Raw genomic sequence first — 16,216 nt, forward strand, 5'->3', positions numbered from 1 at the left:
CTAAACTATTTCAAAATATCAACCAGCAAAATAAACAAAACTATTTCAATTTGTACACTTCTAGTTAGTGTTCATCCTTACGATACCCAGTAAGTGCGATATTTTATAGATACACAAAACTGTTAAGGCTTTTGTGGCCACTCATTAATAAACTGCCTGTTGGCTTCTGTCTTGGGCTCTTTGGCCGACATTTGTTCGATGATTTTTCTGACTTCTGCCAGCACGAGTGGCTGGAATTGTTAGAGCTTCACCATCTATTGCTGGTTATGGACTGGACTCGAGCTCGCAGCCGCAGATTATATGTATCTGGCGCACCAATATCCAAGGGCTTTTCTGCAGTCATTTCTGGTGTGGTTCTCCCATTGCTACCTGCAGCAGTCATTCACTGTAGCATGGGAATCCAGGATCCACTCACCTTGAGGCTTTCTTCTTTCTTGTTGAAGCTATTCTCATATTTGGGTAGTTCTATAGCTTCTCTCAACAAGTGGATGTGACAGCTCTTCTCTACAGCAAGAACTTGTGCGTCTGTGGTCAGTCTCACACAGCACGTGCTCTGCCATGGCCAATTTCTCCACTTGCGCTAACCTGCAATGCCGCTAAGTTCTGTCATCATGGTGTTGATTGATTGTCCAGTCATTCCAATGCAAATGTTTCAGCATGTATATTCCCAGCATTGCAAGTGGGTCCCTTTCTTCCTTCACTGATTTGAGACGCTCTTTGATCTCCTTTGTCGATTCATAAATAGTCTTTATGCTGTGTTTGAGCAATGCACAGCTGATTCTGTCTGCCACTCTGGGAATGTATGGCAGAAAGGTCATACCCGACATTTTTTTCCCCCGAAACATTACTTCGCTGGGTGTTTGACTCTGTGACACTTCTCGTGCAACTGTTGGAGTACCCATTGCTCCTCAGAACATTTTGCAGGTGTTGCATCTTGTGACTGAGGTGCTACACCTAACAAATTTGTCTCGCTTACATTATGTGTGAATTAATCATGCCCTTTTGCTGGCTCCTGTGGTGATTTGACAGTGTGTGCAGGTATCGGTCCTTATGTGTCAGTTTTCAATACACAGTGGCACACAGTGGATCTGGCACTAGTATCTATTATTACTTGTCTCTTATGATGCCAGAATCCAACCTACAGTTGTGAATAGAAGTATTCGTCTGTGCTTTGTCCCTGAACCACTGTTTTGTGTATTTTTATTTTTAGCTATTCCCATTATATTTTTGTGAAGCAGAGGATGACCAATCACCTAAAATATTGTTAGGAAGCACCTGCAAAAAATTCCCCAAGTTGCCTGGTGTACCACCCCAAGACAGGAATTGGGAATAACATCTAATTTTTAATTTACTTAGTGTTCATGTCAGATCTGTTGTCACTTGAATTCCAAAAACTGCAGCTGAATATTTTCAGTTGCTTAGCCTAGTTTATTTCAAAACTTAATTCTGACACTGGAGGGTTCAAAACATTTGGCCCAAAGTTCTAATAATATAACATTTCAACCCCCCCCCCCCCCCCCCCCCCTCCAATCATTTACTGCATTTTCAAGGTTGATCTATTCGTTCTCATCCACAGAGCAAAGACTGCACACTGTTTATGCTTCCTAGAGTGAAAAACGCAAGACTGCCAATATGAGAAGTGTTTGGCTTCGTGTACAAATTTGACCTTCATAAACATATTGAACACACAATTTTTCATTTGGTTACTATTCAGCTGTCTTGTTATCTAAGTAATGGGATGTCCAGGATGGAGTGAGTTTATTTTATTTATTTTATGTGTCCAGTACATGAATTTATTACAATACTAGTAGAGCATTAATAACATAAAAGATTACTTACATAAAATTATCCATTTCAGAGAAAATTCAATGAAGTAAAGACAGAAAGTACGGTATGACAGGTGTTTGATAAGTAATGCAACACATTTTTTCCTGGCCAATTTTGGTTGAAAAAATGCAGAATTTGTTGTGGAACATTGTGAAATATTCCTACAGTTTCATTAAGTTCCAATAGGTGGCGTCGCTAATATGTAGCCTTCAAATTGGCATCTGTAATGGAGGTGCTTTCCAAGTAGTGTGTTGTCATTTAGTTTTTTTTAAATTTATTTTATTACTATTATTATTATTATGATCATCATTACGGATAGGAGCGTGGAATGTCAGATCCCTTAATCAAGCAGGTAGGTTAGAAAATTTAAAAAGGGAAATGGATAGGTTAAAGTTAAATATAGTAGGAATTAGTGAAGTTCGGTGGCAGGAGGAACAAGACTTTTGGTCAGGCGAATACAGGGTTATAAATACAAAATCAAATAGGGGTAATGCAGGAGTCAGTTTAATAATCAATAAAAAAATAGGAGTGCAAGTAAGCTACTACAAACAGCATAGTGAATGCCTAATTGTGGCCAAGATAGACACGAAGCCCACGCCTACTACAGTAGTGCAAGTTTATATGGCAACTAGCTCTGCAGATGACTAAGAAATTGAAGAAACGTATGATGAAATAAAAGAAATTATTCAGATAGTGAAGGGAGATGAAAATTTAATAGTCATGGGTGATTGGAATTCGGTAGCAGGAAAAGGGAGAGAAGGAAACGTAGTAAGTGAATATGGATTGGGGCTAATAAATGAAAGAGGAAGCCGTCTGATAGAATTTTGCACAGAGCACAACTTAATCATAGCTAACACTTGGTTCAAGAATCATAAAAGAAGGTTGTATACATGGAAGAAGCCTGGAGATACTGACAGGTTTCAGATAGATTATATAATGGTAAGACAGAGATTTAGGAACTAGGTTTTAAATTGCAAGACATTTCCAGTGGCAGATGTGGACTCTGACCACAATCTATCGGTTATGAACTGTAGATTAAAACTGAAAAAACTGCAAAAGGGTGGGAATTTAAGGAGATGGGACCTTGATAAACTGACTAAACCAGAGGTTGTACAGAGTTTCAGGGAGAGCATAAGGGAACAATTGACAGAAATGGGGGAAAGAAATACAGTAGAAGAAGAATGGGTAGTTCTGAGGGATGAAGTAGTGAAGGCAGCAGAGGATCAAGTAGGTAAAAAGACGAGGGGTGGTAGAAATCCTTGGGTAACAGAAGAAATATTGAATTTAATTGATGAAAGGAGAAAATATAAAAATGCAGTAAATGAAGCAGGCAAAAAGGAATACAAACGTCTCAAAAATGAGATTGACAGGAGTGCAAAACTGCTAAGCAGGGATGGCTAGAGGAAAAATGTAAGGATGTAGAGGCTCATCTGACTACAGGAAAATCAAAGAGACCTTTGGAGAAAAGAGAACCACTTGTATGAATGTCATGAGCGGATGGAAACCTAGTTCTAAGCAAAGAAGGGAAAGCAGAAAGTTGGAAGGAGTATATAGAGGGTCTATACAAGGGTGATGTACTTGAGGACAATATTATGGAAATGGAAGAGGATGTAGATGAAGATGAAAAGGGAGATACGACACCGCGTGAAGAGTTTGACAGAGCACTCAAAGACCTGAGTCGAAACAAGGCCCCGGGATAGACAACATTCCATTAGAACTACTGACGGCCTTGGGAGAACCAGTCATGACAAAACTCTACCATCTGATGAGCAAGATGTATGGGACAGACGAAATACCCTCAGACTTCAAAAAGAATATAATAATACCAATCCCAAAGAAAGCAGATGTTGACAGATGTGAAAATTACTGAACTTTCAGTTTAATAAGTCACAGATGCAAAATACTAATACGAATGGAAAAACTGGTAGAAGTCGACCTCGGCAAAAATCAGTTTGGATTCCGTAGAAATGTTGGAACACGTGAGGCAATACTGACTCTACGACTTATCTTAGAAGATAGATTAAGGAAGGGCAAACCTACGTTTCTAGCATTTGTAGACTTACAGAGAAAGCTTTTGACAATGTTGACTGGAATACTCTCTTTCAAATTCTGAAGGTGGCAGGGGTAACATACAGGGAGCGAAAGGCTATTTACAATTTTTACAGAAAGCAGATGGCAGTTATAAGAGTCGAGGGGCATAAAAGGGAAGCAGTGATTGGGAAGGGAGTGAGACAGGGTTGTAGCCTCTCCCCAATGTTATTCAATCTGTATATTGAGCAAGCAGTGAAGGAAACAAAAGAAAAATTCGGATTAGGTATTAAGATCCATGGAGAAGAAACAAAAACTTTGAGGTTCGCCGATGACATTGTAATTCTGTCAGAGACAGCAAAGGACTTAGAAGAGCAGTTGAGCGGAATGGATAGTGTTTTGAAAGGAGGATTTAAGATGAACATCAACAAAAGCAAAACGAGGATAATGGAATGTAGTCTAATTAAGTCGGGTGATGCTGAGGGAATTAGATTAGGAAATGAGACACTTAAAGTAGTAAAGCAGTTTTGCTATTTGGGGAGCAAAATAACTGATGATGGTCGAAGCAGGGAGGATATAAAATGTAGACTGGCAATGGCAAGAAAAGCGTTTCTGAAGAAGAGAAATTTGTTAACATCGAGTATAGATTTAAGTGTCAGGAAGTCATTTCTGAAAGTATTTGTATGGAGTATAGCCATGTATGGAAGTGAAATATGGACGATAACTAGTTTGGACAAGAAGAGAATAGAAGCTTTTGAAATGTGGTGCTACAGAAGAATGCTGAAGATTAGATGGGTAGATCACATAACTAATGAGGAGGTATTCAACAGGATTGGGGAGAAGAGAAGTTTGTGGCACAACGTGAGTAGAAGGGATCGGTTGGTAGGACATGTTCTGAGGCACCAAGGGATCACCAATTTAGTATTGGAGGGCAGCGTGGAGGGTAAAAATCACAGAGGGAGACCAAGAGATGAATACACTAAACAGATACAGAAGGATGTAGGTTGCAGTAGGTACTGGGAGATGAAGAAGCTTGCACAGGATAGAGTGGCATGGAGAGCTGCATCAAACCAGTCTCAGGACTGAAGACCACAACAACAACATCATCATCATCATTATTATTTGGCAGAAAACCAGATGATTTCAGATATTCACAGGCACTTCTAGAAAGTCTGCAGTGACCTGCCACTGAACAAAAGCATGGTGAGACATTAGGCAAGCCACCTCTCATAATCACAACAAGGTTGCGTGAACCTGTCCAATCTCCCACGTGCTGGACAGCTGCATACAGCTGTAACTCCTACAATGTTGGCCAGCCGGTATGGCCGAGTGGTTCTAGATGCATCAGTCTGGAAGCGCGCGACCACTACGGTCGCAGGTTCGAATCCTGCCTCGGGCATGGATGTGTTAGGTTAGTTAGGTTTAAGTAGTTCTAAGTTCTAGGGGACTGATGACCTCAGATGTCAAGTCCCATAGTGCTCAGAGCCATTTGAACCTACAATGTTGGAACATGTGGACACACTAATTTGAAGTGATCAATGGATCACTATCAAACACCTTGCTGCACAATTGGGCATCTGTATTGGTAAATAAATGCTGACACACTCATCCACCAGTTGGGGGTACTCTAATGTGTAAGCCCACTAGGTTCCTCGCCATCTATGCACCTTCCTACTTCCATCTGTTTGGCCCAATAAAGGATGTACTCCGTGGGAAGCAGTAAATGGATGATGTGGAGGTTACTGATGCAGCAAAATGTTGGTTCCAATGTTGAACATTAGAGTCATACCATGCAGCCATACAAGACCTCCCAGTAATCTGACATAAGGCCATTGCGTTGAATGGAGGTTATGTTCAAAAACAGGGTTTTGTAGCCAAAAGAGTGGGGAATAATATGGTGTTCTGGATTTCTGAATAAAACCAATCTGTTTTCAGAAAAAAACTTGTTGCATTACTTCTTGAATGTCCCTCATAACAACAACAAAAATACAAGGACTAATATGTAAAAAAGAGTTTATAAAATACTGACAAGAAGGTGAAATAAAACAGACAGCCAGTAAGGTGATTCTCTACATATTCTGTGGAGAACCAGTATTCAGTGGTTTTGACGGCTGTTTGGTTAGTTGCAGTAAGATGACCACTATTAAAGGTTCCTGGCAGATTCCTAAAGACTAGCAGATATTGTTCATTCTGCAGTGTGCTACACTACACTGGCAAATTTCATCACAATAGCTGAAGATCCATTTCCTGAGGTTGACTTTACACCATGACACCTCAGTTCTCAGCCTGTTCGGCATCTTCCGTGTCTCACAAGGCAGGTGTGAGCCTTGAGCTGGTTCCTCTGACATTCACTCAGTGTGCCTCAGGCAAAGAATCTTGCCAAAGTTTCTCTCAGCAAGTTATGAGAGAGACGGAATTGCTGTAGTTGCTTGCATGGAGTCCTTTCTTGATCTGAGTCTTGGTTGTTGGGGCTCCTCTCCAAATACGGGATGTCTGGGATCAGTTTCCTGTTTCTTCTCCATTTCTCGAGCTGCTTTCCTGCAAATACTTGGTAGTGCCATACCCATTACTTGGTAAAGTTTACTGACATGAGTTGGTCATTGAGATCTGTCACAATGTGTCCAGTATTGCTTAAAGCTGTATCAATGTATTTGGCATGTTCAGAATTTTGCCAAACTTGTGCAGAATATTCTTTTGGGGGAAAAAACATATTGCCATGGTAGATTTTCAAAACACTTTTGGCTGAGCACTGCAAGTAGCTCCTGTAAGTTTACAGATGACACTGTTCCAAGCAGATTGTTTGAGCTTTTTTCATCTTCACAGTGGGCTTTGAATGTAAGGGTGCAGTCCATCTTTACTCCAAGGTATCTGCTAGTGTTACTGTGGTATAGCTGTTCTCCTCTCCAAGCGACATTCAGTTTTCTTTTAGCTTCCCATATTTCATAGATAGAGTGCATAAACTTGTGTTTTCAGGATTTGGCTTCAGATGGTTAGTATCATAATACTTGCCCCGCTCTTTGACATCTTGTCAACTTTATCTCTGTGAGGGTCCTGCCCACTCGTCTCGTATAGGGTGACTAAAGGGTGCTGTGTTCTCAGAATGCTATATAACAATTCAAGCAAATCACATTAATAGTTTTTATTACAATAAGAAAGATAGACAACACTAAACTTTGTATCACACGAATGTGTCGCAAGCGATGGGTAACAGGCAAACAATGCATTTCTTTTCTATATACTACGTCCATACAAGCAATGGATATGGATCACTAATAACTGCTATCTTAGTGATTTCCTGGTGCTGGTCTAGTACTGTGTGGCCGACGCTGGCAGGAGCAGCACTTATATTCCCTTCTTGTAGAGGCCACTCCTGTCGTGGCTGACATCATCTTATGGCCTTCTCTGCTCTTGCGTTCTTCGTCTTCATGACAATGCTTGTGGTACGCTTGTGGTTACGCTGGAACAATCTCCACCTCCTTAAAAGTTTTGCCTTGGACAGCAATTTCTGTACCATCAGCATAAATAAATGCTCTAGTTCCAGGGCTAATTGGTTGGTCGTTTGTGTAACAGTAGGGACAACAATCACACTTGCCTGAGGGAGGCCATTCTTCTGAATCCTGCATCAACTTTTCTTACTTTGCAGCAAACATTAGATGAACTGTGTTAAGCGATACTCCTTTGTGACTGAATATACTTTCCTAACCACCTTTTTGTGGTTGATCATAAGCTGCTGTGAGGTCAATAGAAGCCACACCAATGCCTTGACCTCTTTCATAAACATCCTCAATATGCTGGACCAAATTAAGGATCTGTCAACAATAAGACCTTCCTGGGCTTTTACAACGTTATTGTTGACATACTCTGATATTTGATTTAGATTCAGTCTTTCCAGTATCTCACACAAATAGCAGAGGAAATGAAATTGGATGAAAGTTTTTGGTTCTGTTGGCTCTTTCCCAGGCTTTAGAAGTACTACTACTTTGGTTTTGCATCAAATCTTGGGAATTTGCAATTCTGAAATACAGGTGTTATAAAATTTAATATCCACTGTTTTGTAGCAGGCCCAAACATTTTATTTTATTTTGTTTCTTCCATGGTTTGTCTAGGTCTGCTGCTTTATTGTTATTCATAGACTTTTAAGATGAAAGGAGTGCCAAGGTAGTCTTCCTCAACTGTGTACCTTGGGGTTTGGAGTTTTTAGATCTTCCTTTTGCCTTACCATTCAGAAGGATTTGAGGGGCAATTTGGCCCGGAGTTATCTTTGAGAGATCAGGAGCAGTGGCTGGGTCATTGTTAAGGTTCTTCAATAATGTTCACATTTTCAGCTGTTCTGTTTCAAATATAGATTTGCTGCTAGGTCACACCATTTTTTACTTCTGGAAGCTGTTACAGTATGCAGGAGATCTTCACCTGTTTGGATTGTTTCCTCAGAGAATGGCTCATTGTCAAATAATTGTTCATATATCTCCAAGAGAGCCTTGCAATCTTCTTCATGTCCTGGGATATGAAGAAGATTGTTTTGGGATACATTTGCATGAGCTAACTTGAACTGATCTAGCAAATTCAGAATACACTGGAATGGGTATGGTTTTAGGACTTCCATATCATGTTCTCGTATGAAATTCTCCCATTGTGCTTTCTTGAAGTTAAATAGTATTTTGAAATGGGCAATCTCTGGTTTCATAACTGCTGCAACAGAACAGATAATAAGTTGAGCCAGCGTGTGTGGGACTGGTTCAGCCATGTTCTTCTTCATGTGAACTGGCTCAGCAACTTTCTTCTTTACTTCCTGGACAAGGTGTTCACTGACCCAAATGTTAGGTTAGTTATATCCATGACCCCATCTAGCACTGTTGAAGAATGGTGGTATCTTTAGGTCATAAATTAACACCGGTCCTCTCTGTTCAATTCAGTCGCCCAGTTCTTCTCCATTTTTATCAGTTTTCCAGTAGCACCATGATGTACTGTGGCAGTTAAAAGTTACCAATTACTAGCTTAGTTGGAGTAAGTTGTGCTTGTGTGTATGTGTGCGTGTTTTGCTTCAGAAGAAGGACTCTGTCTGAAAGCTTACGAGTAAATATTTTAGCAATCTTTTTCATTGTGCCTGTCTGCAACTCAACACCTCAACTATGTGGTGAGTAGCACTGTAGCCTTTTTAAAACACTATTCTTATTTTAATAAGATATATAAACCTATATAACACATTTTCTCACAGTTTTGCAATAACAGATATATCCTGCACATACTACATAGTTACGTTAATAATGTTATTCAAATGGCACAATGTTTGGAGGAATCCTGCAGTCACACATCCTTTTTAATGAAAGTCCTATTAAGATGGGACAACTTTTATAAGAGCTGTTCCTTTAGATTGCCAATGGTCTTGCCACAGCGGTTAATGCTGGTTCCCATCAGATCACCGAAATTAACCACTGTTGGGCTGGGCTAGCACTTGGATGGGTGACCATCCGGTCTGCCAAGCGCTGCTGGCAAGCGGGGTGCACTCAGCCCTTGTGAGGCAAACTGAGGAGCTACTTGATTGAGAAGTAGCAGCTCCGGTCTTGGAAACTGGCATATGGCTGGGAGAGCAGTGTGCTGACCACATGCCCCCGCATCCAGTGACGCCTATGAGCTGAGGATGACACAACAGCCGGTCAGTACCATTGGACCTTCATGGCCTGCTCAGAAGGAGTTTAGCTTTAGTTTTTAGTCCCTTTACATTACAGTTCACACATTACTAGACCTGCAATACGCACACTATCCACAATGTCGAAGAGCATCCATTAAATTCTTGGGACATTCTTCACAGAAATCAAGCAAAATTTCTGTTGCCAAGTACACAAAATTCTTAACTTTTGTTACATAAAAGAGACAATGGCAAAGAACTCACCTCTTTATCTCCATTTACAACCTTACTCCTACTCAGGATTTCTGCTACTTTGGCCTCCAATTCAGACTGGGACTGTAAAAAGGAAATTGAAAGACAGTTATCAATGACAAATGTGGTATCTTATTGGCATGAAATATATGTGTATCCATAATCACAAAGGAAATGTGTAAAATTTCAAAGATGGGTGGTCTGTTTTGTATTACCACAAAGTAAGTGGAAGTGTGTCATGGATATTATTAGCAAGTTGGAATGGCATATCATTAACACAAAGTTGTTTTGCATTGTGGGAAAATAACACCATAAAATTTCAAACAACAGCTTTATCCTTGAAATGGTAAAATATTTTATTTCCTACCACTCACATAGTAAGTTTAAGGTAAAATAAGAACAATAAAAACTTTAACGGCATGATTTAGGTGTTAGTTTTACCCTACAAGCTACTTCAGAGTTATAAGCTGACTATGGGGTCTTGTACCCTCTGTGTGTTAAAGTTACTAGGCATACTGCCTGTACATTTCTTTTAATACACAGTGGCTCGGAAGTGATCTCGACTGCTGCCTAGCCGAGATCACTGCTGACCTCAAATGCAGCCACAGTCGAGCCTAGCGCCCGGAGATGACAGTGGCATGTGTAAATGTATGTGTTTTGCAATTGGCTGGTTGGTTGGTTGATTCGGGGGAAGGGGAAGAAACAGCAAGATCATCAGTCCCATCAGATTAAGGAAGGATGGGAAAGGCAGTCGGCTGTTCCCTTTCACAGGAACCATTCTGGCATTTATCAGAAGTGATTTAGGGAAATCATGTTGTGTTTTGTCTATGTCTGATGAAGGACTTAGTCTTATAGTTGATAATATCCGATAGTCCTCTTTAAAAGCGCCTCCCTAACACCCAACACCTCCTCTGTGTAGTGAGCACCAATCTGTCCCCTTTATATTGGTATTTCATCCTGGATTTTCCACTTATTGAGGGACAGTAGTACTTACTTAGAGTTATTGAAACAAAAGGCTTTTTGAGCGGCTCTGCCAGGCCAGCCCCCTATAGCACTGCCTGTTGGTCTGTGCTCAATACACATTGCTGGCTGTGAGTAACAAAGCACAGCCAATAAAGTGAAACACTGTACTTGCCATTTTCTAGAAGTACATTTTAACGTTTTTTTGTGAGATGAAGCACTTTAAATACTGAAACTGGCAAATTTCTGCCACTTTGTCACCTGAGGATGGTTCACAGAATCAAACGGGCTGTGACTTAACAAATGCTCCTAAAATAACAGATGTGGTGGTTTTCTTAACATTCACTTACCAAGATGCCATCCTTCAGTATAGGAAAAATTCTTTTAACATACATTTTCAGTGGATTTTTGGTAAACAAGCAGGTAGGAAGCTCAAATTAAGTTTTTTTTTTTTTTTTTGCAGGCATAAAGAAGTACACTCAATAGTTGAACATATTCAAAGAGGGTATAAAAGTGTCACGTCAATGAGGCACTGTCTATTATCAACATTTTCTTCTCTTTGCTGTTGCTATGATGGCAACTATCATGCTCAAGAAATATTTGGTAGTACATAAGTGTTGAATTAATTTTGAATTTGGAATGTTTCATTCTACTCCGTGTGTAGGAGTCTGACAAAACAATACATGAAACTGCTTACATCACTAAGAAACCATTTGCAATAGTGTAGCAGCACGTATTTCAAATTTGAACTGTGTCCTTATGCTGTCAGAAATTTCAACTTAACTATCAACTTGTGCCAATGGATAAGCAATTTCGTACAAACATTCTCTTGCACTCTGCTGGAAATTGTTTTGCACAAGTTCTCACTGAAAAGAAATGAAACTGATGCAGAAAATTTGCCAACTCATCAAATATATTACATTAGTGGTGGTCACCTCCACACACATCTGATTTTGTTCCTTCCAATGTTTAAAAACTTTGTGAATGATCTTTCCTGTGAGGCAAGTTTTGTCTTTACTGGACTGCAAATACACATCTCCAATAAACACTTCATTTCACTGTCATGGAGTTAGATAAAAATTTTCACATGGTAAAGGCACAGTGCAATGCAGAAATCACTTTACTCCACATCAGACCTCACATATTACAAAAGGAAGGAAGATGATCAATTTTTGACAATATAATGTAATTGGATACATAAAAAATCTACTCACCAAGTGGCAGCCGGAGAACAAAGACTTCCCTCCTACATTAAAGACACCAACCATTTCCTAGATCATCTGAAATCTGTGCCCATCCCAGTCCGACTACACACCTTGCTCTTCTCACCATTGATGACATCTCCCTTTGTATCAGCATTCCCCACGGACATGGTCTGTCTGCTGCTGAATATTTTCTCAGTCTGCGCCCACCTGATTCCAAGCCTAGAACATCCTTCCTGCTCACTTTAATCAAATTTGTACTTGCCAACACGTACTTTCACACCGCGTGGGGGTAACCGTTGTTTCACGGTCCGCACGGCTCCCCCCGTCAGAGATTCGAGTCCTCCCTCGGGAATGGATGTGTGTGTCATCCTTAGCGTAAGTTAGTTTAAGTTAGATTAAGGACCAATGACCTTAGCAGTTTTGTCCCATAAGACCTTACCACAAATTTCCAAATACTTCACCTTTGACGAGCAGACATACAAACAGATCAGGGATACAGTCATGGGAACTAGGATGTTTCCTTCTTATGCAAACCTTTTCATACGTCACTTGGAGGGGGCTTTCCTGGGATCCATAAGCCTTCAAGCCCCTGGTTTGGTTTAGATACATTGATGAGATCTTTGCCATATTCACTCATGGTGAGGCTGGAATCTCTATATATCTTCTCCCAATTAAATTTCACATGGTCCTATTTTGAATCCCATGCCACTTTTCTTGATGTTGATCTTATCCTCACTGAAGGTCAGCTACACATTCTGTCCGCATAAAACTGATTAACAAACAACAGTACTTACATTTTTACAGTTGCCATCCTTTCCATGTCAAATATTCCATCCCATACTGCCTTGGCATTCGAAGCAAACATATCTGCTTGGATGCAGACTCTTTACAGCAACACACCACCATTCTCACCTCAGCCTTCCCTGGATGTAATTACCCCACCAACCTAGTTCAGAAACAGATATCCTTGGCCATCACATCCAATCCTGGTAGTGCTGATCCCTCCAGAAACAACTTCAGAGTTTATCACTTGTCATCAAGCCCTGAAATGAGATCCATTCTGTCTGATATTTTGCCCACCACACATAAAATAGCTTTTCGCCACCTTCCCAGTCTCTGCAATATCCTTGTCAGGCCCTACACTCCTTCTGCACCCATCTCCCTACCCTATGGCTCATACCCCTGTGACTCTCCCCCTGCAAGACTTGCCCTATGCACCCTCCTACATCAACCTGTAACAGCCCTGTAAATGGCCAAACATGTACTACCGAAGGAGAGCCACCTGGAAATGACCCAAGTCATGTACTAACTGTTCTGTGAACACTGTTCAGCCTTTTTCATTGGCATGACTATCACCAAGTTTTAAGTTAGGATGAATGGGCATAGGCAGAGGATGTATACAAGCAACACACAATATCCTGTTGCAGAGCATGCTCTACAACATGACAGTCGTGACCCTGGTGCCTGTTTCACCGCACATGTCATTTGGACTCTCCCTCCCAGACACCAGTTTCTCATAACTCTGCAAGTGCTACATGTCCTTGGTTCTCACCATCCACCTGGCCTTCATTTACAATTATTTCTTCCATCTCAGCATTTCTTCACAGTAACTACTCCTTTCTTCATTCTGTTTTAATTTTCTACATCTTCCATTTTCTGACCTGCCTATTTTTCGCCGTCCACCTCCCACCTCAGTTACACATACAATGTACTTATCACTCTTCTTAATTCATGCACAACGTTTTAGTGCTAATCTCTGTTTTGCATCTTACCCTGTCTTCCATCTTTAAGCTCTGGGGTTTTCAAATCTATCTGGTGCAGTCCCCAACAATCAGTCTTTCCTTCTTATCTCGTCCTGTAAGTCTCCCCTGCCCCATGGTTCTGGGTGACTTCTTGGTACTCTATCCCTTTTCCTAAAACCTCTCCAGTCCTTTTCCTTCACCCCTCTCCCACCCCCTGTCACATACTTTTCAGAGACACCATTCTGGTATTTTCCTCAAGTGATTTAGGAAAATCTAAATCTGGATCGATAGACAGGATTTCAGCTGTCATTCTTCCCAAAGAATCTCGTATAACAGTAAAATTAACCCAAAGTTATTTTAAACTGACAGATTCCATTTCCATTCAGTAAATGAACTGATAAGTACATGATAAGATCAGAGAACATCAAAAGAACTGAGATAAGTGTATACAGACACATTCACCTGGATTTCATAAGATTAGTTTTTTGATAATATGTATCAATGAGGATACGGGCATTTAGAACAATTATATCAATATAATTGGACTGGACTGTGGACTGTAGATGGTAAGTTAAAACTGAAAGCTGGACTGGGGATGAAATCTGGGGAATTCCTTTAGCATGCAAAGTGCCACCAACTGCACATAGGGAGCATACCTGACTGACTGACTGAAAGCTTCACCTTGCCACTTCTCTTCAAAATTATTGATGTAACCACACCTTATAATTGTGATGACAAGGGCGTGCATGTGTGTGTGTGTGTGTGTGTGTGTGTGTGTGTGTGTGTTTTCAACTTTTGATGGAAATAAGAGGTGTGGCAAGTAAATAACAAAACTGCTGTCAGAAATGTGATTTATTACAAACAAAGTTACAACTAACTTTTATCCTCTTCAACATATGGCCCTCCCCTATCTACATGCATCTACTTAGATGTCTTCCATTGTTGAAAGCAAGGCTGTAGGTCATGCACTGTCATCTTTTCAATAACTCTGCTGTTTTTGCTTTTTCTTCTTCAACAGACTGAAACTGTGTTCCCTTCAATGGACTTACCACTTTTGGGAAGAGATAAATATCACAGGGAGCCAGATCTGGTGAATATGGAGTTTCCCTCAGCTTCATTACGACTTCTTTGTAGTATTTCTGATTAATGGTTTGACCCTCAATTGCCAGTTTGGTCGTGATAACACCCCTAGCAGAAGAAAAAGTCAGCATTGCCTTCAGTTTTCATTTGCTCATTTCAAATTTTTTCATTCTTGGTGATGTGGGAGTTGTTGTGACAGTGCCACGAGATTTAAAAGTGCCGCTACGTCAGTACGCGAACACGGCTGAGCGCGGGAGCGCCACCTGGCTATGAACGGCGCCGGCCGCATGTCACGGCACGGCAGTCGAATGACAGATACGGAGTTAGTAGCATGTAACCCGCTATTGTTTCTACTTTGGTGTATCCATGCAATTTATTAGTGATTAAAGGTTATAACAGGAGTCTTCCAGGGCATCGATTAATGCTTTGTTTCTGGGCTGTACTTGAGTATCCATGTTTTAACACATGTGATGACGTGTGAGCAAGTCCATTTCCTCATTGAGTCATTCCATGTCATCACAGCAAGATATTTTCTGTTGGTCCTTTTGTTCCTGAGAGAGTTTTGCACAAACTTTGGTCATGTTTAAATCATTATGTGAAACTTGTCTTACTGTCTCTTTGTTCATGGTCAAAATGTCTGTGGTCACCCGAATGCTCACACGCCAGTCATTCCAGACAATTTCATTAATTTAATTTTCTGACTGTATGCTTCAGTTTTTGAGTTTACAGATCGACTGTGATGTTCATCATCTTCAACCTCGTCCTGGCCTTCTGAAAACTATTTGTGCCATTCAAAAACTCACACATGTGATATAACGTTATCACTAAGCACTTCTTTTAACATATGAAAACATTCTGTTGCTGAGTTTTTTAATTACACAGGGAATTTGAGGTTAATGTGATGCTCAGTTTTTTGGTTAACCATGCTTTTGGCACTACTACAAAACAACATCCTCTACAAACAAGGCTGTAAAGCAAACTAAAGCAGACAGAAAGACAAAACGAACAGCGGCTGCTCTTGAAGGTTCAAGGTAAGCCGCACTTCAATAACAACCTCCCTCTATGCAGCTATTTAACTGCCACACATTTTATATTGTGCTGGACATGAGAGAGGAGCAAGTAGTAAGTACAAAGTATGGGTCAGTCCACTACTTCATTTTTCATGTCCACTGATAACAGATCCCAGGAAACGGCATGGGGCAGGGATGAAAGAAACCCAGGCATTACTTGCTTTTGGCATAACTGAGAAATCTGGATATGTTATTTTCCACCACCATACGAAATATTAAACAGAACGTTCAACAGCTTTGACTGAAATAAGGTGTAGACTCATTTCTCTGCCTGAAGTTTCATCTTTCAGTGCTAGAGACATCACTGGAAGCTATAACGACCTGGAAGTCACTATAAAACTTAAACAACCTCGGTAAGTCAAACTGCTTAAGGAATGCAACAGCACTTGTCATCTGGGAAACATGGATAAATCGGCAGATGATGTT

General features: G+C 40.5%; 1 protein-coding gene across 1 annotated transcript in view; it reads right to left on the bottom strand.

The window, feature by feature from the left end:
* The window catches only part of LOC124594834 (U3 small nucleolar RNA-associated protein 14 homolog B), a 67,937-nt gene that overhangs the window by 20,267 nt on the left and 31,454 nt on the right, over window positions 1–16,216 (bottom strand). The window contains exon 4 of the mRNA XM_047133282.1: window positions 9,746–9,817. Coding sequence (XP_046989238.1) covers window positions 9,746–9,817 — 72 coding nt within the window. The remainder of the gene's footprint in view (window positions 1–9,745; window positions 9,818–16,216) is intronic.

Source organism: Schistocerca americana, chromosome 2, assembly GCF_021461395.2.
Source record: "Schistocerca americana isolate TAMUIC-IGC-003095 chromosome 2, iqSchAmer2.1, whole genome shotgun sequence".
NCBI lineage: Eukaryota > Metazoa > Arthropoda > Insecta > Orthoptera > Acrididae > Schistocerca > Schistocerca americana.